Source organism: Apus apus, chromosome 1 (genome assembly GCF_020740795.1).
Source record: "Apus apus isolate bApuApu2 chromosome 1, bApuApu2.pri.cur, whole genome shotgun sequence".
NCBI lineage: Eukaryota > Metazoa > Chordata > Aves > Apodiformes > Apodidae > Apus > Apus apus.
In genome coordinates this window covers 120150294-120176140 of record NC_067282.1, presented here as the reverse complement: position 1 = coordinate 120176140, position 25847 = coordinate 120150294, and the positions used below count along the sequence as shown (strand labels likewise).

Here is a 25847-nt window from a genome sequence, read left to right as displayed (position 1 = left end):
CATACTTCAGACTGCTGCACTTACCTCACAAGCTCTTGATGGGATGAAAACTTCTCTATCTCTTTTGTAAATGAGGAAGTGAAGTTCACAAATTTGATTGACCCTTGGTCATAAAGTGAATCTGTGGCAGACCAGAAAACTGAGCAAAGGTCTCTATCACCTCAGTACAGTACCATAATCACTGGACTCTAGGGAGTGGTTTGTAATACCTATATATAGATAAACTTACACACGAGTCGGATATAGGCAACTCTATATTGAAAGCTTAAATGCCTGTAACACAGCCAGGGAGGCAGGATGGAATCAGGAAGGAGCCATGGAGGATGGGGAAGGACATGGAGTGCTTAGGTCAGTACTGCTGGTAAAAGAACTGCCACTGAGCCAAATTCTTGAAGTAGTGCCAACCTTAATTTTGGAAGAGGGCAAGTTTTCCAGAAATCCAGAAGTACTCAGACAACTCTGTTGTCTATTGAAGAGTAGCTGCCTGGAGCAAGCAGTGAAGAACATTAGGTAAAAGCATTGTGTTAGAGCTCCTTCTCTTCTGGAGAAGAATTGCCATTTCTCACATTACAGCTGAAGAGAGGAAAGGAGTCAGTTGGAAAATACATCTTTTGAATTCTCCTTTTGATAATCCTATTGGCAAGGGAAGTGGTAGAGGCCAAAAAAATAAATGGTTTCAAAAGGGATGAAGGAAGTTAATGGCGGATCAAACTTTCCCAGACTGCTGAGTACAGCGATCTATGAGGTAGGCTTTAACTTTGGAAGTCCATAGGGCACTACTTGCTTTTAGCTAAGAAAGCAGTCTTACTCTTGTTTTCCTAATATGGTGGCTTCTGAACCATGTCTGGAAAACTGTGTTAGACTTGTAGGGAACTTTAAGGTTAATTGTGCAGGTACATGTGAAGGTAATCAGTAGTGGTGCTTAAACTCGATGAACCACTGTCATGGAAAGCTGTGGTCCAGTCCTTCAATTCATGATGATAGCAGTGAAGAAGAGGTACTGCATGATTATAATTTCCTACAGGAAGCCTCACCTTTTAATAGGGAAGAAAAAACGCAGGGCATTCATTCCTTGTTCCTGAACGGTCTTCTAATTTAAGCAAGCTACCAACTTTGTCTTCAGCTTTGTCTTGATATTACATTAATGACATGGTTATTTAGGCCTGCCTCTACCATGCTTAGTGCAAACAAAATTCCCCCTATACTTGAATCCAGTGTGCCAGAACAGATTAGCAACTGTTTTAAATTTAAGATCAAAAAAATATGCCATCCTTTCTTCAAAATCCTGACATTTCTGCAGTAGTTAGCCTCAGGAAGAAGTCTCAGGGTTAGGTTGGGATCACCCAGCTTATTTTAAACCTTAAATCTTTGATAGGTCAGCTAAGGGTCAGAGCACTTAAGACAGACACAGGAGAGAGAACTTACCTTGCTCACAGTTGAAAAATTTATATTCTGCTGTAGACTGGACCTTAGCTGAATGTGAGCCATACAAAGGACACAACAGTAACTGCCTTAGTAATTGGCTTCCACTACATCACTGTACCTGACTTGATTAAAGAGGTGACTGAATCCTAGTCACATCTTCAGCATCTGTAACAATGGTAGTTAATCCTGCTGGCTCAATGCAGATAAAATCACTGCTATCTTAAAGCATGTAATTGCAAGACTCAAACAATATGAAGTTTGATTTACTAATCAAGTGGCTAAAAATTACTAAATTATCTTGCAGTGATCTGCATGATTTGAGTACTTGTGCAGTCTTTCCACAGAGTGGACATGGGATATTCTTCCTGTCTTTGCAGACATGAACAGGACAGCCATTGAACATTTTACCTGTATCATTTTTAATGTGTCATTCATGAACTGCACTTGGCATGTGGGCAAGACTGCTCCTGAAGATACACAGTATTTCCTGTACTGGAAGATCTCAAAGTAAGTAGGTCTGCTTGAATCTAGGGAACTTTGATTTCTGGTCTGACATGTGATATTGTCAATATTGAATTAATGCATTATGTCATGTAAAGGAAAGAAGATTTCACAGAATGCCAGAATTACATAAGGGATAATTATGGAAGGAACACAGGATGTAGATTCCAAAATGTAATGATAGAAAAGAAGAGAGCTTATTTTCTAGTAAATGGATCTAGAAGTGGACAAAACATCCAGTCATATGAAGAGAAAATTCATCTGCATGAAATTGGTAAGGATTTTTTTTTCCAGTTTTGTTCCCAGTTATATGGTAAGGAATGAACAATTCATCCCTTGAAAAAGCATATTCTGCTCCTCAGAACAAGTTCTTTCCTTGATGGTTGAATGTACAAAAACAAATGCAGAGACAATCTGAAAATACAGGGAGAAGAATGGTGAACATTTCAGTCAAATATTTATTCTCTGAAAGAAAGGTGCCATCTTTTGGGACTAACTAGTTAAGGATGCCTGAATGGGACTATCTAGATGTTGGACTCATAATCTTGTAACTCTGTAGTTCTTGTAATTCTCTTCATCCACATAGTACCGAAAAAAAACCAAACCCAAATAACTTAACACTGTAAAAAAATCTTTCTTCTTTTTTTTTTTTTTTTTTAATAGAAGAAGGACAGTATTTAAAAAAAAAAACCCACCCCAAAATACAAAAAGATCACTCTGCATAGATTTCATGCTGAATTCAGTAAAATCTAACAAATGGTTTGTTCTTTTTAATTTTACCTACTGTTGCTGCTGATACTCCAGACTTCACAACTGGAGTATTAAATCAGAGAGTCCTGCTTCAGAATATCTCATTAATACAGTAATTCTGGTAAAGCTGAATTACATCTTTTTAGATTATTTGCTTGAATTGCTGCTCACCGAGCCACTCTCCATTTTTTATCAACAGTCCTGGCTAAACGGGGAGGTCCCAGGTGACTGGAAGCCAGCAAATGTGACACTCATCTACAAGAAGGGTCAAAAAGATGACCCTGGGAACTTCAGACCTGTCAGCCTGACATCAGTGCCAGGGAAGGTTATGGAGCGGGTCATCTTGAGTGCCATCATTTGGCATGTACTGATTAACCAGGTGATCAGGCCCAGTCAGCATGGGTTTACAAAAGGCAGGTCCTGCCTGACTAACCTGATCTCCTTCTATGACAAGGTGACCGACCTGGTGGATGAGGGAAGAGCTGTAGGCATTGTCTATCTGGACTTCAGTAAAGACTTTGACACTATCTCCCACAGCATTCTCCTTCAGAAACTTTTGGCACTGGGCTTGGATAAATGCGCCGTACGCTGGATAAAAACCTGTCTGGATGGCTGGGCCCAAAGGGTGGTAGTTAACTGAGTTAAATCTGGCTGGTATCCGGTCATGAGTGGTGTTCCCCAGCGTTCAGTAATGGGGCCTATTCTCCTTAATATCTTTATTAATTATCTGGATGAAGGCATTGAGTGCACCCTCAGTAAGTTTGCAGATGACACCAAGCTAGGTGGGTGGCTAGGTGTGTGTGTTGATCTGCTGGAGGGTAGGGAAGCTCTACAGCAGGACCTAGACAGTTTAGATCAGTGGGCTAAGGTTAATTGTATGGGGTTCAACAAGGCCAGGTGCCGGGTCCTGCACTTGGGTCATAACAACCTTATGGTTAGCTACAGACTTGGTGATGTGTGGTTGGAAAGCAGCAGGTTGGAAAAGGCCCTGGGGGTATTGATTGACAGTCGACTAATGAGCCAGCAGAGCGTGCAGGTGGCTAAGAAGACCAATGGCATCCTGGCTTGTATTAGGAACACTGTGGCCAGCAGGAATAGGGAGGTGATTGTCCCCCTGTACTTGACACTGGTGAGGCCACACCTTGAATATTGTGTTCAGTTCTGGGCTCCTCACTGTCAGAAGGACATGGAAGTGCTGGAGCATGTCCAGAAAAGGGCAATGAGGCTTGTGAAGGGCCTAGCGCATAAGCCCTGTGAGGAACGGCTGAGGGAGCTGGGGTTGTTTAGTCTGAAGAAGAGGAGGCTGAGGTGAGACCTCATTGCTCTTTGCAACTATCAGAAAGGAGGCTGGAGCGATGAGGGGGACAGCCTCTTCTCCCTGGTGACATATGACAGGACTAGATGGAAAGGACGCAAGCTGCACCAGGGGAGGTTTGGGTTAGATATTGGGAAGCATTTCTTCACTGAAAGAGTTGTCAGAAATTGTAATAGATTGCCCAGGGCAGTGGTGGAGTCATCATCTCTGGAGGCATTTAAACAGCATGTGGAACTGGTGCTTAGGGACATGGTCTAGTGGTGAGCTTGTGGTGTTAGGTTTAGGGCTGGACTGGATGATCTCGGAGGTCTCTTCCAGCCAGGGACATTCCGTGATTCTGTAATATCTACCTAAATTTTTAAAAGGCAGAGTGAAGAGAACTGATTATTAATCAATTGTACTTCTAATTATGCTATTGTAGAAAAACTCACCCCTCCACTAAATGTCACTGTGAACTGTACAGAAGCTTCCCATGGTTGTGAAATTTGGTGGCAACCACCTCGCACAAGTCACGTGAAAAGACGTAGCTGCTTCAAATATGAAATGGTCATAGAAAACAAGGTAAGAATAATTATGATTCTTAACAGTATTTTGCATGTTTGAACTTACATACACACAACCATACAATCACCACTCTGTTCTCTTTCTCTACTTGCACATGAGCTCAGGGCTGCTGTCACTCACAAATAGGGGCAGCAAATGGAGGGATTGCTTTCAGTCCATTGTACAGCTGGTCATTAGAGAAACTGGGCAAGAGATTCCCTACACTGAAGGTGAATAGCAATTTTAGCACATATTGGTTGATGGACCATAGCACCTGAAGACTTTATTATGAGCACTCATAGGAGACATCAAATGAACTCTAAATATACAACAAAAAAAAAACCCAAAACCACCAAAGCTGCTGCTAAATTTGATATAGCAAATTTTATGTGTCCCTGCTGATTTTTGATGAAGTTAGGTCAGGACCTTCTTTTCTGTGGTTTTCCTCTCTCCAGTCTCCTATCCCATCAGTCACATTTAACCATGTCTTTCTCAAACTCATTTTGCAATTGTTCTTACTTTTTGTAAGTCACTGCTGCTCAGTCAGGTTTATGGTATTACTAAATTAGATCCAAAGAACTAACACACACTTCATTTAAAAAACAGACCTCTAAATTAGGATGTGCTGCAAGAGCTCTTAGGTATCTTCACCTGGACCCTTGTATTTTCCATCCTGTTCTGTGTCAATCCAACCTTGCCTCCATCTACTGTTGGCTCAGTTTACTGACACCAGTGTAGGGTTTCTGAAGGAGTTTAGGGGTTCAGGTCTAGCTAAAGTGTGCTCAATAAAGCAAACGCTCAGAATGGCTGCACTGCAGCAGTCACAGACAGACATAAGGAACAGCACTACAGCATCTGTTCGTTGCAGGGTTTTATGAAGTTCAATGATCTTTCTTCTTAAATTAAAGTGGTGCGAGCCACCCATGTCTTTGAATAAAAAGAAATACTATGTCAGGTTACTGGAACAGGATATCCAGGTTCTCCAGTCCCTAACTGTATACAGTTGTTATTATATATTTCATTAATAGCAAGAATTTTGAAAAGCTGGATGAATACAGCCAGTAGTATTATATCCAGTAATAAATTTGAAATCTTTACAGAAATATTTGTGAGTTCCAGCAGTAAAAAAAAAAAATAAATAAAAATGTACATAACTAAAACTAATTTCTAAGAATGTAAAAGGTACACAGACAAAAGTTTTGATGAAAAAAAAACAACACGCAGTCCCAGTTTAGTAGCAGGTTTTTTGTATAGTTTGTTTTCTGCAGGTAAAATGTACACTATTAATTAGTGGCAACCTGAACCTGTTTTTTGTTTAGTTATTTGATAATCAGTTCTGCAGTAAAATTTAAAGGGTATGACATTTCAGAGTACCAGTGATGAAGAAAAACCTTTCAGTGGAAGAATAGTTTAATTTCATAGTCTTTAAGGGAAGGCATTAAAACTATTAAAATAACTTTTTTTTTTTTCCCCCTTCACCCCTGAAAATCAAGCACTCATAGGCAGGACTCATAATTGTATAATTTAAATAAATAAATAAATAAATAACAAATAATGACTATTTAAACTTTTTCCTGTTCCTAGGTTGATTCTAAGGAAAACATCAAAACCACATCTAAAAGAGTAAGTCTTTATTACCATATTGATCTAGTATTTATGCTAGGTTGAAATGTCACCTATATTGACCATCCTAAAAACAAATATATTTGGATTCACTCTACCAGTTTCAGCATGCTATGTAAGCTCTTTATTGACAACTTTTCTAAACTCAAAGTTTTAAACTGTTAGTTATGAAACATGATACAAAAGCATTTCCACATGTAGAGCTTTATATTACTTCTATGCAAGTCACAAAATCTTACCCTTTTTCAACCTTTTCAACTTCCTACCAAATATATATGTAATTCCTCATTACACTTAGTCCCACAAAATGGGAAGATTTTTTTCTTTATTAATGGTGTCTGGAAGGGGTTGAGATAAAGGAAGCAAGAAAATATTTCTTGAAGGGTTAAGGCAGTATAAAGAAGAAAAGAAAAATCAGGTTTTCAAGAAAGCTCAGTTCTTTTGAGAAGAATTTCAATCTATGTCAAATGTGTCCCTGCCACATGATCTGGCTGTTAAACTCTACACCAGTTTTGAAAACATCCATGGTGAGGGAATGCCAGATCTATAAAGAATTGCCTTCCAGTAGAATAAAGCATTTACAGATTGAAAATAAACTACTGATTATTTTTTCCTGAAGTCCCACTGTTTAGCAGAGGCCAAGGAGCCAGGGAAACATACTGCAAATTTTATCTTTACATCATTAATAACAAAAATGTTCAAACAAGAAGAATTAGGATGGAACAAGCTAATTTATTAAGAGGTAATTTTCTATTTGTTATTTCAGTCTAGTCTCTTCTCAGAGGCGTGTGTAAAATCTTTTGTAATTCTTTACATCATTGGATGAGCTTGACACGTTCTTAACATCTGTACATCTAGGGAACTAAAAGTTCTCAATCTAGTTGTTTTGCATTTAGGAAAGAAGCATTACAGGAAATTCTTACATATTTGAGAGCTTCAATGCAGAAAAAAGGTACAGCGTCAAACTTAGAGCAACTGACAATGGTTGTTTAGTGAGCCAAAGCTGGGGAGAGTGGAGTACACCTGTAGAGTTTGGTAAGAAGAAAATAACTTCCTTGACCTAGTTTTCTCTCAGTTATTACTTGTCTGCCTCATTTATTGCTTCATGTGTACAGATGGAAACACATTCTTATTTGCACACTAATTCATTGGATCAAAAGGAGCAAAGAATTTTTATACCTCTTCTTATGAAGGAGGTCTCCAAGGACTCTGATGTGACAGTGGGTGCTCCTTGCAAGGAGACAGTGAATAAAGCAGACCTTTTTGAGATCTATTGCCATTTCTTTTCCTTCTTCCATTTCTACTTCTGGTTTTATATATATATCTCTTTTCACCAGTTACTTTCTGCCTCCTTGGATTTTGAAGCACTCTGTAGGCCTCAGTTCCTTACAAAATGCTTGGTAAATTCTCCAGTTGCTGCAGACAGTCCATACACTGTTAGACATCCCATTCTTCCACATGTTACAGGGCAATGAGGTGTTAAGCTGAAGAAGCAGCCATTTCATACCTGTACTTGACACTATAATGCAAAGCAGATGGCACATAGCTCAGCAGTCATTCCTCTTGTGTGGTTCTAATCAATACTTTGTTGATTGCTTGTCTTTCAGGAAAAGAACAACTTGCAACTTCTTCGTCATATCTGTTATTTCTGTTATCACTGCTGGTAGCAAGTCTCCTACTTTTTCTCTGCACAGTGTAAGCCTTATTTCTGGTGCAAAAATTTTCACTCTGCAGTCGAAATAACACCTCATTCCCCAACACAAAATTTTTGGTGTCCTTGTAAAGGAGAGGAAGGAGGGAGAAAATTGACACTGAACTATGGCAGAAATCATGACCTGGTAGCTGTTCTTCAAGTGGGCTTTAGATTTCTAATTCCCAGCTTTCTTATCCACTTGCTCAGCGTAACACAACACTTTTCAATAGTGGGAAAAAGGCCTTATAATAACAGTGCCACTTTCCTGCCATCAGATGACAATGTAGATAGGTAGTATATTAAATTGTTTCCTTGTTTTGAGGATATTACCCCTTCAGATACTTAAAAAAACAACTTTTTATTATTCCTGATAAGTCATAAACTACATTATTATCAACCAAATTCTGAACAATTAAATGATACCACTGTATTCAGCCTATGTAATTTTCAGTTACTCTATTTGCTACTTTTTTTTTTAATAGAAATAAAATAATACCTTGGGAGCACTATCATACAGCAGGTGTTCATGTGTTTGCATAGTAACTCTTTTCTTCATCACCCCTTTTTTTCACCTTAGAAGGGTTTATTTGAAAAAGACATCAGCTGCAGTGCCACAGCCAAGAGACCCATTCCATGAGCTCTCTCCAACAGATTTCCAGGTATATTTTCTTTCCATTTGCCTGAAATTTGTTGTAAACAAGGATCCACTGCAGTCTCAAAAGTATGACCCAAATGTCAGAAAGATGCACAGAAGCAAGGATAGATTTTCTTTCTTTTTCTTATTCTTGGGGTATTGAAAGAACAGGTACATATGCAGGTAATTATTCTGGTTTTCCTTTTCCATTCTGAAACAATTGTCATCAGTCTACCTGGAGCATTGAAGAAAATACATAATTTTACCCTGCTCTCCCAAAAAGCTGTATGCTATCCTAGAATAGTGTTGAGCTTGAGATTCTCAGCATAATAATAATGCAGAATCAGACTGTTAGTCAGTGATGGGGAGAGAAGGTACAAAGAAATCTACTGCTGGCCAAAAATGGTTGTGCCATGGCAGATGTTGAGACCCATGTTAGTATTTGGCAGTGACGCTGAAGGAGGAAAAGTTTCTAAGGTATGGTAAGCAAGAATGTATAGCAGAGTGCTGAGAGTTTCTAACTTAAGTGGAGAGCTGAGAGCTCATGAGAAGAAGAAGGAACAGATAGACATTGCAAGTAACAGGGGGCAACTGCCCATCCAGAAACCATGTTGCAAAATTTGCTGCAGTTTGCCAAGTTTCTAAGGTGGCTACAGCCACCTTAGGAATTAAGAATGTGCCCACAAGGACACAGTGGATCACTGGAGAGCCTTTATAGATATTTTTGCTCCCTATTCCTTTGTCATGTTAACTTTTGCATGTGAAAAAAAGATTAGATTTCTGGCTTTTGAGTTATTATTTTGGGAGCTTATCATGGAGAGAAGTCCTAGATATGTCAAATCCGGTCTTCTCATTTACAGAGTCCTACTACAGCTTCTATATAATAAATAGCAATTTTCTGAATAACAGGAGATTCATAAATTGTAAACTTGTAGCTATTGACATGCATGAAACACTAATTAAATGTTTTACTCTTCTTTTCATAGGCAAAATATAATAATCAATTAACAAAGCACAAAGCTGAAGAAATAATAATAATCGAAGAAGTGGCATAATGGCATGCGAGTGAAACAAGCAACTTGCATTTTTTCAAACATATATGTCTTGTTGGCAGCAATTTACAGGTTTTTCATATTGTCTCCCTCTTGCAAGCAGAGGTAATAGCATTGCCTGCAGAGAAAATTCCTCCAAAGCCTGTCTTTTAAAACTTCTTGTATTTGATTATGGTGATTATTCTTGTAATGTTTAAGCAAAACTGTGCTTCAGAAGTTATTACACTGTTTTTCAATACCATGCAAAAATAAAAAAGAACCATCACACTGAAGGGGTTCAGGATCGCCAGTGGTCCAAAGCCTTGGAAGAGGTACAGTCATGGTGAGATTGGATCAGGAGTAAAAATTTGTCCTCTGCATGAAAATTCACTGAAAACCAGTCAAGATCAAACCTCTTAAAAATTATCATTTGCTCATACAAAATCAGTACTTTTAAAGAATTCAGGAGACAATTTTCTCCTAAGTCTATTTGTTGCAGTTAGACTGTGTTACTACATCCTTCAGCACAGCATGACCTAGATGTTGCTCACAGCCATTCCGAAACCCAAAAATTTCCTCCCACTTTTCTTCACTTCATATCTGTAGATGAAAAAATAGCTTAAAATGTGATTGCTAACAAGTAGCAGATAATTACATGTGTGGGGTGGCAAATGTTGAAAACAGAACTTTTGAACTCTTGAGGAGCCTATCACTTGCTAGGTGCAAATGGTGCAGGCTGATTGTGTGGGTTGTCCAGGTAACACCTGGACAAAACAGAAGCTGCACATCCTGAATAATCCCGTTAGTAAGGAGATATGAGAAAAAAACACATCAATTTGGAGGCTAATCACACACTGTCCTTCCATGGATGGGTTATTTAGATTGAGAAGACCAGGCTTTAGGAGCCATTTAGAGCCACGAAGTCCCCAGTGCCATGCCTGTGTCCCGTGCCTCTACACCTTTATGTCCTGTCCAGTGTCTCTGCTTCTAAAAGCCTCTGCCATCATCCAGGCCATGCCTGCATCAGTGCGTTAGAGTTATAAAACCTTGGTAGTACCATACAAAGCTAAACAATGTAAAAGAAATTATCCATGGACACTTGGTTGAACAAAACTACTAATAGGCCAAAAAAAATTTCAATAAGACCAAGCCTGACAAACTTCAGCCCTGAGGCCTTGCAAACTCGTTACATAGCTTACAGCCTATGCCTACTAGACAATGCTTTTCCTGACTGGCTTTTCAAAAGCTGTACCTGAAGATGCTAAAATGACTACTTCTGAAATGGGTTTGATCTTTGTTTCTGCATTTCTGACAGGAAAAAAACCAAGGACAGACTCTTGCACAGGGGAATGCCTTGAGTGATTTGCCTATTCTGGTAAAGTGAGCCCCTGAAAAACAAAAGAGATGCTGCCAAGGTTAAGGAAAGACTGCATCAGGTGAAAAAACTCAGCATTGTGGCCCTTAAATTAAGAAGCTGGAGTTAGTTGTCCTCATCAAACCAGAGCTTCCTATGGGAGTTTTAAGTCCTGTCTGGAGCAGAGCTCTGGCTGGAGGCAGGCATGCCTTGAGCCATCCTGTACTGCAAACTGAGCTCCAGCAGTCAGGCAACACAGGGGTCGTGCAGCAGAGGACATGAATAGAAGAGTAGAGTAGAGTAGAGCAATAATCTATTCTCCAAGATTTTGAGACTTAAATAAATATTTGGTTTAGTCCCTTTCCTGTAGTGACTCTACTTCCTGTAGAGCCAAAAGTTTGTAAACAGCCCTGGTGTCTCTGGCAAGCTTTGTCTTCTCTCTCTCTTCTTCTTTCTGTTCTTCTTTTCATTTCTCTTCCAGCTCCTGGATCATAGCCAGGTCACTTGACACAGTCTTTATGACTTTCTAAAAGATAACAGACTTTGGTAGAACCATCAATCAATAGCATTTTTAGGGTTTTTTAATTTGTTTGCATTTTTTGAAAGCCCCAGGTGAAGTCTTGCCCTAATATAGGCAAGCAAATAAACCCTCTAGGTAGGACAATTCCTTGGCAGTAACACCACTGTCCTTGTGGGCTGTTTGGATTGTTCTGCTGCAATATATTCCAATTTAAAAATAAAATTACACAAAACCTCAAGACCCAGACTTCCTCATGGTGTTATAGCAGTGCATAATCTGAGAGAGCACCAGAGAGCACCCTGCTCCTCTACTGCCTGCTGTACAGGCTCACACTGGAGCATGGGGCTTTGCCAGGGGTGCACAAGTAGTCATGCAATTGAGAGTTCAACTGGGGAAAGAAAACCCAGTATAGGGGTGACATCCTTCTCACTAAATTGGAGAGATATGGGTTTGATGGGTGGACTGTTCAGTGGATAAGGAACTGGCTGGATGGTCCTGTCCAGAGGGTAGTGGTCAATGGCTCTAAGTCCAGATGGAAAACAGTGACAAGTGGTGTCCCTCAGGGGTCAGTGCTGGGCCCAGTGTTATTTAGCATCTTCATTAATGATACTGACAGTGGCACTGACAGCACCCTCAGCAAGTTTGCTGATGACACCAAGCTGGGTGGTGTGGTTGATATGCCAGAGAGACAGAATGCCATCCAGGGTGTCCTGTGAAAGGGTGTGTCTATACACTGCCCAGCAATCCAGCCACAGCCATCAGTGGGCACAGCCTTGTGGTCCAACTGCTTCTGCCAAGAAACTTCATCTCTATAGGACTGTGGAGCTATAAGCCCCCCCATAGCAGCAGCTGCCCTTACATACCAATCACTAAAGTGATGAAGGATCAGTAAATGCAACTTTGATGCAATGGATCCTAGCCTTCCTTCTCTCCAGCCCAATCTCCAGAGTGCTGATGGCTCACCTCAACTCCTTTTCTCTGTTCCCGCAGTGTGGGTGCCAGAGGGTGAGCAGAGCTCCTGGTTTGGATGTGTCTGCTGAAGGAGAGGATGGGAGATTTCTTAATGCTCTAGGAACTGACTTACTGGAGGAGGGAGACCAAGGGAATTGAAAAGCTGGGGGAAAGGAGAAAAGCAGATGCACTGAAACTCTGTCTTCATTTTCCAGATCCCCATTTGATTCTTTGTGACACTTCCTATGGCTCTGTTTTTACTACTGTAGGCACTTCCCCCCTTCACCTCTCACTTCTCCATGAAAGTAGTAGTGCTACATTTGTGGTCATCTGTTACTACCACAAAATCTGGTGCTTTTCTTCCAAAGATGAGACAAAATAAAGGTGGCTTTTTTCAGTCTTTGTGATCAGAAGTCTTTTCTTCCACCTTTGCTTCCACCAGTAAGTGTTAAAAAAACACCTACATGGATAAATACGGAGTTTCTTTAACGTGAAAGTGGAGTGAAACTTCTAACAGTGGACTACTTTTTCCTCTGAATGCCTGAAGTGTAAACTTTCAGTTTGACTGTTGACAATTTTCATGTGATAGGGATAGTGATAGTAATTCTTATAAAAAAAGAGCTGCTTCTATGACTAAATCTACTTTCTAGTAAAATATCCATCTATTGATATTTGCTCCTCAATCCCACTGTTTGCTTCTTAACTGTACTTCAGAAAAACTTTGTCACATTTTTATTCTTTCCTAACATACAACAAAAGTGAACTCCCATGACTTGGTCCTTATAAAGCCACCATTATTTTAGACCTTTCCCTCTGAAACCACAAAAGACCATGCAAGCCTCTGTTGATTCTCTCATTATTACTGTTTCTAGGGATCACTGGAGGTTTTTTTAAGTTCAGGATGCTCAAAGTGGGTTGTTTGTCTCTTCAGTCAATACCAAGCAAGTGACAGACATGATCAAATGCATGAACACATCCAGAGGGTGTCCCTTAATGCATTGCTTTTCAGTTCAGGCCCTGCTCTGTAAGAAGAGGAAAAAGAAAACAGCACAACTGCAGCCAAAGGAAAAGATGTGAGAGAAACAACCCTGCAGACATCAACGTCACTGAAAAGGGAGGGGAAGGAGGTGCTCCAGGTGCAAGAGCAAAGATTCCCTTGCAGGCCATGGTGAAGACCAGAGTGAGGCAGTCTGTCCCCCAGCAGCCCGTGGAGGTCCATGGTGGAGCGGATATCCACCTGCAGCCAATGAAGAACCCTGCACTGTATCAGGTGGATGCCCAAAGGAGGCTATGACACCATGGGAAGCCCACACTGAAGCAGGTTCCTGGCAGGACCTGTGGACCCATGAAGAGAGGAGCCCATGCTGGAGCCGGTTTGCTGGCAGGACTTGTGGCTCTGTGGTAGACCCATGCTGTCCCTGAAGGCCTGCATCCTGTGGAACAGATCCACACTGAAGTCCATTAAGAAGTTTGGCCCCTGGAAAGGTTTCACATTGGAGAAGTTAATAGAGGACTGTCTCCCATGGGAGGGACCCCACACTGGAGCAGAGGAAGAGTGTGAAAAGTCCTCTGCCTGAGGAGGAAGGAGCAGCAGAGATAACATGTGATGACCACAATCCCCAGTCCCCATCACCTGCGGGGAGAGGGGATGGAGAAAAAAAGTGAGTGCAGTTGAACCCAGAAAGAAGGGGGGTGCTTTTAAGATTTGGGTTTATTTCTCATTATCCTACTCAGATTTGATTGGTCGTAAATCATACTAATTTCCCCAGCTCGAGTCTGTTTGTCCATGACTGTAACTGCTGAGTGATCTCCCTGTCCTTATCTGGAGACGTCAGCCTTTCACTATATTTTCTCTCCCCTGTTCATTTGAGGAGACAGAGCAACAGAGCAGCTTTGGTGGGCACCTTGTGTACAGCCAGGGTCAACCTGCCACACATGTTTTCTACCTAGGCTTCAGTTTCAACATTTGAAGAAATAAAATTACTTTACATGGATTATAGATCTCCATTTTAAGTAAATTGCATTGTCTTCTGTGAAGCAAAACATTTTAGAGTATAAGAGGTACCTTATACCCTCTTATATCCTCTTCAGGTACCTCTTCTTTAGAAAATGCACAGCTGTGACCTGAGAAGAAATGGACTGAGAACAAGCGCGGATCACAACTTTTCTTATTTGAAGACTTTAGATCCAAGGTTTGAAATCCTTCTTTTCCACAGGCTTAAGGAACTTTCATCGTTTGCATTGTCATCTCCCTGAGTGCTCTCATAGACTATTTCTGCCCTGCCTGCCAGGGCTCCTTCCACCCTTCCTAGGGACCAGGACCCCACGTCAGCCCCCCAGGGCAGTCAGCCCCTGCCCCAGTAAGTCTGCAGTAGAGCCAGTCTCCAGCTTCCCACAGCCCTGCCCAGACATGGGCCCTGCTGAACTCGGCCCGCCCACAACCCCACGTCCTGGCTTGGCCTTGGCCCATCCCTGTCCCTAAGGAGGTGCCCACTGCCCAGGGCTAGAGCTGCCCTGGATGCCCTCAGCTACCCTGCTCCTGGCTGGTGGTGGGATGGGCCCTGGCTGCCAGGCCCTGCCCTGACCCACCATGGAAAACCCCCACTGCTCCCAACTCCTGAAAAAGGTTTATATTGAGAGGTGCTTTGTACTACACAGTATTCCTTGGAGCTAGAGAGAAATACCTGTAAAATAAAAGAATTGTATGCACTCGCTGGATTCCCAAGCACCAGTGGACTTTGCACAAGATAAAGGAAAATTTAACCAGTTAATTGCTTGTCACTGTTATATGAATTGTGCAATGATATGAATTTAGTAAGAATCAGGAGGGAAGTGATGAGCATCATATCTTGCAACACTTCCGATGATACAACAGTTCCCTAGAACACAAGCAGCAAGGACAAGGGAGAAAGCCCTATTTATAGCTACACGACCGTTTAAAATACAAGCCTTTCCATCTTCTCTGAGACTGAAGACTGTGACAGAAATATAAATGAGGGAAAGACGTTTAGAAATAGAAGGTAGGTCCATCTTTGTCTTCCTATTTGCTTGCTGAGGTATTCCCTGAGGCTCTGAGAAGTCCAGAGCTAGAAGGGTGATGTCCCAGGAAAAATCTAACAAGCTGTCAGAGGAATACATGGAGCTGAGTTGAATGATTTTTTTTCGGAATAAAGTACCTGCGTGCTAAGAAAGGCCCTCGCCACAGTTTTGATTTTCCTGCTGGATTTGATACCGAATTAGTAGCAGTTAGGCACAGCTCTTAGATCCACTTTTAAGCATATACTCAAAAACATCTTCAAACGTAGATGGACTAATGCCCTCCCCAATTTACATAATCACCATTAGACAACTTTAGCTAATTGATACTGCTGGGACCCATTTTGATATTTTCTGTTTGAAGCTGTTTAACCACCTGCTTGTTATCTATTAACCCTAACCTTTGTATATAGCAGATACATAAATAATCTTTGGATCTTAACACAGCAATCACCAAATGAATGTATGTAACATTTGTACAGTGCTTCTGAGATCATCTGAGCTTTACAAATCATCACACAAATTGTTTTGTTACAGAAAAAGCAGCTTATTTAATGTTGCTACTGTTTATTTCAACATTTCTCTGTCTGCTTAAGAAGTCTATCTGATCTTTCATCCCACTAGAACTGAGAGATAATCAAATGGTGTAGAAGCAGGCATGTGAGCAAGCCAGACTAAGTTAGAAGGAAGTGGTTCACACTGGCATCTTTCACCTTGAGCAAGTTTCCCTGATCTCTGTCTCCAAGGAGGAAGAGATGGTTTCTCCTCTTGAGCTCATCTTCATGACCCAGTGGATGCTGTTGATCTCCCACTTGTGTGTTGGCTGGCACTGCTCAGACTGTGAGTACAACACTTTTATGGGGCAATCTTCTGAAGCAGAGTGTAATGTGCTTTTCTCATTATGGGTAGTTGTGCTTAAGTTGACTTCTGTCTTAGATACGCGAGGTAGTAACCCCTGTACCTGAAACTCTGAGAATCAGTCCTGCACCTTACTGATCCTCTTACGTGACACTTGCAGCAGAGGTGCCGGACTCACCTATTAGAAATTTAAAGCTGAATCAGTGGAAAATGGAACTGAGTTGGATGAGCAGCATGAACTTCACTGAGAACTGGTGTTCAGTAACCACGGAAGATTTTACCGAGACTATAATGGTAAATTTGCTATGTAAAGTTTAACAGAGATAAATTATTACACTTCCTCCTTTTTCTTCATGTGCTTAATTCAGGGAAAAAAGTATCCTTGATAGGAAACAGAGAGTGTTTTAGCAGTCCTTTCTAGACCTGTGTTGGTACTGAGGCATGTATGTCCTCTCTGGCCACTCTTGTGAAGTTCTTACCTTCAGGGGACTCTTGTGGAATTAGGACCTTGTTGGGACTGAAGTGTAAGATTGTCTCTTTTCCTGGTTTCAGAGGAACATTGGCAAGAGACATTCCATGCTGTGCAGATGAGATGTACAAAGGACAGATTGAATTAGTTAGATAAATGAATCCTTACTGACTTACCTAAAAATAAGACATAAGCATTCAGGGACAGGGACACGCAGTGATGTGCCTGCTCAGGGCTGATTGGTGTGACACAGGAACTGTGAAGACATGGTATTTCTGGAGTAGCTCCTGAGAACTGAGTAAGTTCATACAAAGAAGGGTTTGGATTGGAAGGGAACTTTTAAAGACCATCTAGTTCAAGCCCCTTGCCATGACAAGAAACACCCCCCACTAGATCACTATGCTCAAAGACCCATCTAACCTGACCTTGAACACTTACAGGGAGAGGGCATCCACAACTTCACTAGACAACCTATTCTATCACCCTCATCATAAAAAATGTCTTCCTTACTTCCGATCTAAATCCACCCTCTTTCCATTTAAAAACATTGCACCTTGCTTTGTCACTGTAGGCCTTGGTAAAGTCTCTCTATGTCCTTTATTCAAGCCCTTTTTATATATTGGAAGGTCAGAAAAGTCTCCTCAGAGCTTGTCTTTCTCTAAACTGAACAACCCCAACTCTCTCAGCCTTTCCTCACAGGAGAAATGTTCCAGCCCTCTGATCACTCTTGTGAACTTCCTCTAGACCCGCTCCAATGGATCCATGTATTTCTTGTTCTGCAGAACCCAGAGCTGGATGCAGTACATCAGGTAGGGTCTCAACAGAGCAGAGTAGAGAGAGAGAATCACCTCCCTCAAATTGCTGGCCACTGTTCTTTTTATTGAACCCAAGATGTGATTGGCTTTCTGGGTTGCAAGTGTACATTGCCAGCTCATGTCCACCAGTACCCTTAAGTCTTTCTCCACAGGGCTGCTTCAAAACTATTCATCCCCAGTCTTTACTGATGTTGGGGTTGCCCTGATCCAGCTGTAGGACCTTGTACTTGGCCTTGTAGAACTTCATGAAGTTCACAGGGGCCCACTCCTCAAGCTTGTCAAGATCCTCTCAAGATCCTTGCTGTCATCCACAAGCTTCTTGAGTGTGTGCTCAATCCCACTCTCTATGTCATTAATGAAGACATTCAGTTGTATTTGTTCCAGCATGGACCCTTGAGGGACATGGCTTGTTACTGGTTCCACTTGAACATTGAATCATTGACTAATTTAAGTCTTTGGTTGTGCCCATCCAGAAAATTTCTTGTCATCTAACAGTCTATCTGTCAAACTCCTATCTCTCTATTTTAGAAGCAAGAATGTTGTGGGACACCATGCCAAAGGTCTTACAGATAGCCAGGTAGATATCTGTTGCTCTTCCCTTATCAACTGTTGCAGTCATTCCATTGCCAAGGAGCCATGACTTTTAAATATGGTGGAGGCTGGCTTGGCAACTACATCAGTCAGTTCCCTCAGGACCCTAGTATGCATCTCATTGGGACCCATGGACTTACATATGCTCAGGTTCTTCAAGTAGTCCCAAACCTAATCCTCTTTTATGATGGGAGGGATTCCATTCCTCCAATCCCTGCCTTGAGATTCAGGGATTTGAAAGATATGAGAAGGTGATAGCCAGTAAATGCTGAGGCAAACATTTGCTGAGTACCTCAGCCTTCTCCATGTCAGTTATTACTAGTTCTCCTGTCTTATTTATTAAAGGCACTACACTTTGTTTACTGACCAACTTACACATGGTAGCCTGTATTATTATTTTTCACATTCCTTGCCAAATTTAGCTCCAGGTCAGACGCAAACTTCAGCTCCAATTTGGACCCAAATTTTTGATAGCAAACGTAAGATCTAGAGCTCAGATTTTGTATACATGGATTACTTGAGAAGTGTCATGACTTTATGAACACTTCTGCTTCTGGTTTAGTCTGTTTTCAGTTCTTATTAAGAGAAGGCAGCAAGCTAAACACTTCCTATTTTGCAACTGCTATGTTTGTCAAGCAAAACAGATTTCTCTTTCACTGTCCTCTGCAAGTCGCGCAGATAATTCAAAGCAAGTCATGAAGCTGCCTTCTAGGGATTACTCTTTTCCCCGTATATGTATAATTCATGCCTTAGCTGAGTTTTCTTCCTCTAGAGTCCAAAGCTGTCTCCATCAATTTGGCCAATATTTCTTGTGCATCTGATTGGGTAGGTAATTTCCAAAATAAAATTGTTTCAGTAACAGGAAGGAGTTGGTCTTGACAATCAATTTTGCATTAATAGAGAGGGAGCATTTTACGTTACAATACTGTGTCAAGCAAGATGTATATTACAGCTATGGTAAACAAAGTTTCTATAGGCAGTTTCTAGAAAATTCTGACATTTGCAAACTCCTCTGATACTCCATTCAGTTATATCGTCTGTATCAGTAATCACAGATTTGAGTAGATTCATGTCACTCTCATTTCAGCTAAGCATGAAAATTAGTCCTCCAAGCTCTGAGAGGAGCTACTAGAGAGGTACAACCTCTGCCTGAAGGCAGTGTCTCCCACCCATCTGATATGCCACTATGTCTTCCTTCACCACTGCATTGACAAGGCACCTATATGACTTGCCCAAATTAGATGCTAGTTTATAGAAAGCTAATGTTAGTGGAGATGAACCTCCAGCCAGGTCCTTGTCCAGGCATTATCTCCCTTTGTCTTTTGAAGGAGTGTAAAGTACGGCCAGCTGTTGAATCTCATGAAAGCACATATGCTCTATTTTGAGGGAGTTCAACTGATTTGGTGGACTGTCATGAACTATGGGTAGAAGGAAGAGAGGAACTGCTATTCCTAATACTGTAATGAGATTGTCTTGTGGAAAGCACAGAAGTTTGCACTGGTTAAGATTCATTATCCAAAAATTCTGAGAGTAGTTCTTGAGCCTGGGAAGACACCAGCACCTAAATCACTATTTTAGAGGTCCCACTGTTACAAATCAAAAACAAGCTTAAGGTCTTTTTACAGGGAGCAGCTCTGTGTAACCCAATAGATGAAAAACGAAAAACTAAACCTTCTGCATGACATTTTTCAGGCAGAGAATATGAAGTGCATGTTTGGAAATATAGCACCTGCTCTACACAATGGGGTCAGTTTTTCTGTTACAACGGTGAACGTGAATGGCACATACTCAAGCATATGCAGATATATTCCTCAAGGTAATGCACTAGGCTTCAGAAAAGGATTTGTCTACTTCCAATGAGCTGGGGGCAAAATAAAAACTGAAACCCTTCACTTGTTAATTCATCTGTTTCCTGTAGGATGATGAGGTTCTTGTTCACAGCTTCATGATGATGTTTCTGTGAAAAAAAAATATTTCCTAAAACTAGGTCAGCAATTCAGAATGTTCCTAGAACTAGTTGTCACCTTGCTTCATGCCATCTTTTTAATTGCCAACTCTCTTTAAATTGTTGGTGCTAATATTTTATTAACTGCAATTGAATGTCTTTAAAATGTGATTTAAATCCAAGTGAAATAGGTTTGCAGCTGCAGTTTTGAAATCAAGAACATCAGTGACATCTTGTGAAAATCTTGAAAAATGTGTGACACCTTGAATTTTGTCACTGAATTTTGTTCATGGTGCAATGCCCAACAATTTGCAGTGTCTCATCCACAATAATAAAAGGTCAGACAGAATTTACTTCTCTTAGTGTGAGAGGAGTAGTATACATTGAGACTATTAAGAGAATGAGGTAAAAAATCTGTTCATGTAATCAGTCTGGAGCTGTCATATACAAAACAGCAATACTTCCTGCCTCATCAAGCTCAAAGTGATTTGCTGATTCTTTTCAAATGGATGGATAAGTAATCCTTCCTTTTAAAAGGCACGTTTAAACTCCTTATTGCATTTTGTTGGGGCTGGGGATTAAGGAGTAAATTGACATATTTGTGATCAGAAGTTTCCTCATGTTAATCTCAGGTGGATTAAGGTATCACTGCAGCGCACAAACAACAAATGTTTCCTTTTGTGGCACTGTGATACCAGTGTTTCCTTTTGAATAGGAATAATTCAAAGCATAGGGGTAGCCACTTTATGTTTAAGTCTGTACTATAGCAGTGTAGGCTCCCCTGAGACTTAATCTATCAGATGCAGCTATAATCATATCTTTGGAGAATTTATAGATGATAAATTCCTCTGAATCTGGCAGAGCAAGTATATTCCAATGTTACTACCTAAAGCAAAGCAAGTAATTTGCAACCTAAGCAATAGCTAGATGGAGTTGCAGATGTCTAAAATATCTGAGCATGTGACAAGATCCTCCAGCTTGGAGCAGTCACACAGTTTTTCCTCATCATGGATATTCCTGTGTTTGCAGGCATGAACGGGTCAGCCATTGAAAATTTCTCCTGTGTGATTTACAGTGTTTCCCTCATGAACTGCACTTGGCAGGCAGGCAGGGATGCTCCAGGAGATACCCAATACTTTCTCTACTGGCAGAACTCAAGGTAAGTAAGTCTACTTGAGTCCAGGCAAGTCTGTATTCTCATTTGACACATCACACTGCCCATGCTTAACTGACATACTTGCTAAATACAGACATGATGGTGATGCAGTGGAATGTGAGCTTTACATTAAAGATGAAACTGGCAGAAACACAGGATGTAGATTTCAAAATGTGAAGATAGATACTGAAAGAGCTTACTTCCTGGTGAATGGATCTAGCAAAGACTCCCTGATCCGGTTCTATGATGAGTACATTCAACTGTATGAAATTGGTAAGTAAATAATTTCTTTCAGCTTTATTTTCATTATTGGATGAGAGTAGTAGAGCATTTATCCCTGAGAAGGAACCAAGCACTTTGTGTCACCTAGAGTTGACAGTAAGACACTGCGACCTCTTCACCAATCAAAAGAGCAATGGGGGAAATTAAGCAAGGAAGCTCCAGAGCCTTATATTCTTTAGCAATCTACCCTTACTGTTTTTAGGTCTTTCTCCAGCAAGATCCACAGGATTAGAGTGATTGTTCTTTCCACTGCTGCCCTTTCCATGATGAACAAAGACTTTTCAACAGAGGACACTTTTCAGAACAAGCTTATCTGAGCAATGATTTCTCCTTCTCTTTGCCAGCATATCAATGCTATACTCTCAATTAAATAAATGCATATGTGTACAAAACACCCAGGGTTTTCATAGGCTTTTTCACATATGATCTACTTGGAAGCATCCCTGTGCAATTTACTTTTCCTGTGGCACAGCCTGTCTGACCAAGTCCCACTGTTTTTGGTATTACCTCCAAAAAATGGGCAAATAACATTTAATTCTATAAGGAGAAAGAATTGAGCTGTAATATCTCTCATGGCAGATGAAACAAGACTGTTCTCTTACCAAACAGCCCATCACAAATAAGCCAAGCCTGCCTCTAAATGTTGTTGTAAAGTAGCAATCTAGCTGAAACTAAGATTTCCCCTGTCAGCCTTTTATCACCTCTTCTGTCACGAGTGGCTGTCTTTTGCTGGTACAATAATCAAGTTCTTGGTAATGATCAAAATATAAAGGTCCTCATATTTTTGCTCACATCTGTTAGTCTAGGGAAAATGTGTGAAGAAGTTAGCCAGCTTCTTAAAACTGAAGTGCAATGCTTACATTTTTATGCCTAATTTTTTGGAAGGGGGAAATAAACTGCGAAATTCACAGCATCAAGGTAGAGACACCTTCATGGTACAGAAGCATTGTGTGAGAAGGCTTGAAGAAAGAAATTACCTTTGGATTTATTATATTAGGGTTGGCATCAGCTTGCTCTTCTGCAGTAAAAAACAACCTTATAAAAAGGAAGCAGGACTCTACCTTATTAATCTAGAAAAGTAAATGGAAGGGGGTTGTGTCTTTGTACAAGTCTAAGTCATGTTCCCTGGTTTAGTCACTGCTCTTTCTGATCCCAGGTACAGGACTTACAGAATTTTAGTCTTTCAATTATTTCTATCTGCATTCCTAAGAAAAGCAGACACAAACTAGTATCTTTCTTCATGGAAGTGTTACTTGCAATTGCACTCTCATTTATCAAAGCAAAAAAAAAGATCAAGTAATTTTAGTAATTTGAATTTTGGGTTATATAATTTCAGAAAAGCTCATGCCTCCATCAAATATCACTGTCAACTGTGATGAAATTAAAAATTATTGCATAATTCAATGGCAACGACCCCCCATAAGTCATTCTAACAAAGACAAATGTTTTAAATATGAAATCAACATAAAATATAAGGTAAGAGGAATTTCTTCACTACATTTACCATTAATACATATGTCTGCATTTAGCAATACACATGGACAGAGAGAAACTCAGTCTCTCTTGTATGGTGTAGCCTTCCTCAGACATAGTACTATATAATTTTGTGGTTGTGCTTTTCAGGCATTCTGTTATGCCATACTGTTCAATTTTTTTTATCCCTGTTCCCCCATGTGAGATTTTGCTGGAGACACACTGGTTGACTATGATTGTGTGGGACACTGTTAATCAAGATTTGAACATATAACAGCTGCGGCTGTCACAAAATGCAGAGAAGGCACTTCTTTCACTAAGACCTGTTGAAGTTGTCCTTAATTAGAGTCCTTCCAGTGGTAACTGCATCTTTATGAAAGAGCAAAGCTCAGCTGTAAATAATGGACAGAGAAATGTGCATCCACTTAACAAGTAGGAGTTGATGGATGTGAATGAAATTCATGGATATACGTAATGCAAATAGCTTATCCAGATATCATATAAAGCAACATATTCTTTGCTCCAAGAGTTGAAGATGTATAATGTTAAATAAAAGGAAAATACATGTAAGACAAAGCAGAAAGTCAGTGTGAATAAGCACAGGTTACTGAGGGACTCATTTAAGCTACTGAAAGTCAAATTCAGGCCATGACTTTACAAATCTGATTTGCAGCAAAAGGGAAGGAGTGAGATTGCTATGTTCCGCCTCAAGAGTAAACTACTGTAGCTGTGTCAGAATTGCGCCAAATTTCCACAGGGTGGCAGACAGTGACTACAAAGGAAAACTGTGCTGCAATCAGATTTGGCCACTTAGTGGCTGATTGAAGGCTTCCTCTAGATTACTATTACTTGTTTTATAGAGTATTCAATTCACATGTAGTCTGAAATGCCTAGCATTTTTTAAATAATCATTAGCAGTGTTCATCTTTCTAATTAAGGCAAGATTCAACAATTACAACATTGCAAAATGTATTGTTTTACCACTGTCAGGTGTAAACTTGTATTGTTTTACTGCTACACTGTGATCAACGTATGTTGTTACAGCTAACCAGAAAACTATTTGCATTGGGAGAAAACAAATGATAATAGCATGAGGAACATAATTTCAATTACAGTTTTTCATGTTTGACACCAAGAAACCGAATTTGCTGAGACTCTTGGATTCTTCTTCAGCAATGTTTTAAGTTAAGGCTTTATAGATCGGGATATCTTGGAAACCTGAAGGTGAACTCTACCTGTGAAAACTGAGCTAAAAAGCTACAAAATTCCTCAGCTTTTTCCATATCCCTTGTCACTAGGTTCACCCAACTCAGTGACCAACAGGTCTGCAGTCTCCCTAAGCTATTCTTAGCTTCCAGTTCACTCATAAAAACCTTTCTTGTGTTCACCTCTCTCACTGGTCTCAACTCTAGCTGAGCTTTTGCTTTCCTGACTCCATTCCTGCATGTGCAGATTTTTCTCTTTGTGTTTCTCCCAAATTCCTTCTTCTGCTTTCTGCATACTTCTATTTTGTCTCTGAGCTCAGACTCAAGCTTCATTTCCTGCCATGCTCACCTGGAACATTTGCTCAGTTTTCTGCACACCATAATTGACCTTTCTTGTGCTCTGAGAAGGTTGTCCTTGTAGATCAACCAGGAACTTTGCCCTCCAGGGCGATTTCCCCTGAGTACCAAGGCCTGTGTCTGAGGTTTTCCCAAGCTGCCTGAATAAGGTCTCATCTGCTTCCCTTTCTTGATCACAAGATCTGGAACAAGCACCTACTGCATTGTCAGCTGTGTTGGTCTGTCCTCTGATGCCTACTCACAAGCTCTCCTAATGGTTCATCATTTGTCCAAGACAGACCTCTGTGTATTGAAGGCACTCCTCTGCACAGAGCCCAAGGACCAGGATAGCAAGCCTGTTTGCAAGGACACTCTCACCCCACTTGGTGAGATGTATCCCATGCCTGCTCGGTACTCCTTGTTTCTCAAAAAGGGTCCTAAGGTCATAGAGGCCAAAGCCCTGCCTGTGACATCAGCTGCTCAGACAGGTGTTGACCTGCTGGATGAATTCAGTTCTGCTCAAAGCTTTCCCTCTCACTGGAAGGACTGAGGAGACACCATCTGGGCTTCCTGCCCTTGACCATACCCCTAGAGTTCTGCAGTCACCCTGACTCTATTGTTGATGCCCACACAGAAGAGCAGGAAGGAATTCAATGGCCAAACAAGCCTGGCAGACCTCCATCAGGTCAAGTTAGCAGATTGGTGCCACCAAACCCTGTGGGAGGGAGTATCTTTTAACTGTCATACAAATTTTCTCTTTCATTTTTTTTAACACAGTGTCCTTTAACACATCTCTTCTTCCAAAATTTGCAAAAGACCAGATGTACTGGAACTCCACTTTCTGAAGGTTTCCATGACTTCATTGCTTTTGCTTCTCCTACATAATTTTTTTAAAAAGACAGACCAAAAAAGGGGATGCTCCTTCACTTTTTCCTAAACTAACCCCTGTGCTAGTTTACAGATTCTAGAAGTTGCTCTGTACAGCAGCGTATCTTGCAAACTCATGCTCAGGTGCCATGTGAGCATGCATGCAGTTATTTTATACAATAGGTTTGGATTAATGTAATTTGTTTAAAAATAGAGGAAAATAATTCAAAGTAATTTGAAAAATAGGTAACTGGCAGGCTAATGGAGATGACTCTGCAGTCACTAGTTGTATGTGGCCAGTACATTACATCGTAATCATTATGTCTATTCAGAAGAGATGAGTGAATTTTATTCTGTGTATCAAAAATGTAGTTTTAGGGAAGCCTAAACTATGTGTGAATTCATGTCAATATTGAATATTTTAATCTGACAGAAAAGGAAACTATTTAGATAGTATTTTTAATTAAATATAGT

The 25847-nt window shown here is 40.6% G+C and overlaps 1 protein-coding gene across 3 annotated transcripts in view; it reads left to right on the top strand.

Moving 5' to 3' along the window:
• Positions 1–1804: 1804 nt before the first annotated feature.
• LOC127392543 (granulocyte-macrophage colony-stimulating factor receptor subunit alpha-like) overlaps positions 1805–25847 on the top strand; it is a 29648-nt gene continuing 5605 nt past the window's right edge. The window contains exons 1-8 of one of the 3 annotated variants that reach the window (XM_051636634.1): positions 1805–1932; positions 2025–2200; positions 4413–4552; positions 6119–6157; positions 7054–7192; positions 21084–21213; positions 21305–21483; positions 22829–22968. In XM_051636634.1, coding sequence (XP_051492594.1) covers positions 1805–1932; positions 2025–2200; positions 4413–4552; positions 6119–6157; positions 7054–7192; positions 21084–21213; positions 21305–21483; positions 22829–22968 — 1071 coding nt within the window. Of the gene's footprint in view, positions 1933–2024; positions 2201–4412; positions 4553–6118; positions 6158–7053; positions 7193–15250; positions 15361–16000; positions 16217–16394; positions 16529–19801; positions 19926–21083; positions 21214–21304; positions 21484–22828; positions 22969–25847 lie in introns of those variants that run through there. The other 2 variants (XM_051636653.1, XM_051636643.1) reach the window with 2 other exon arrangements.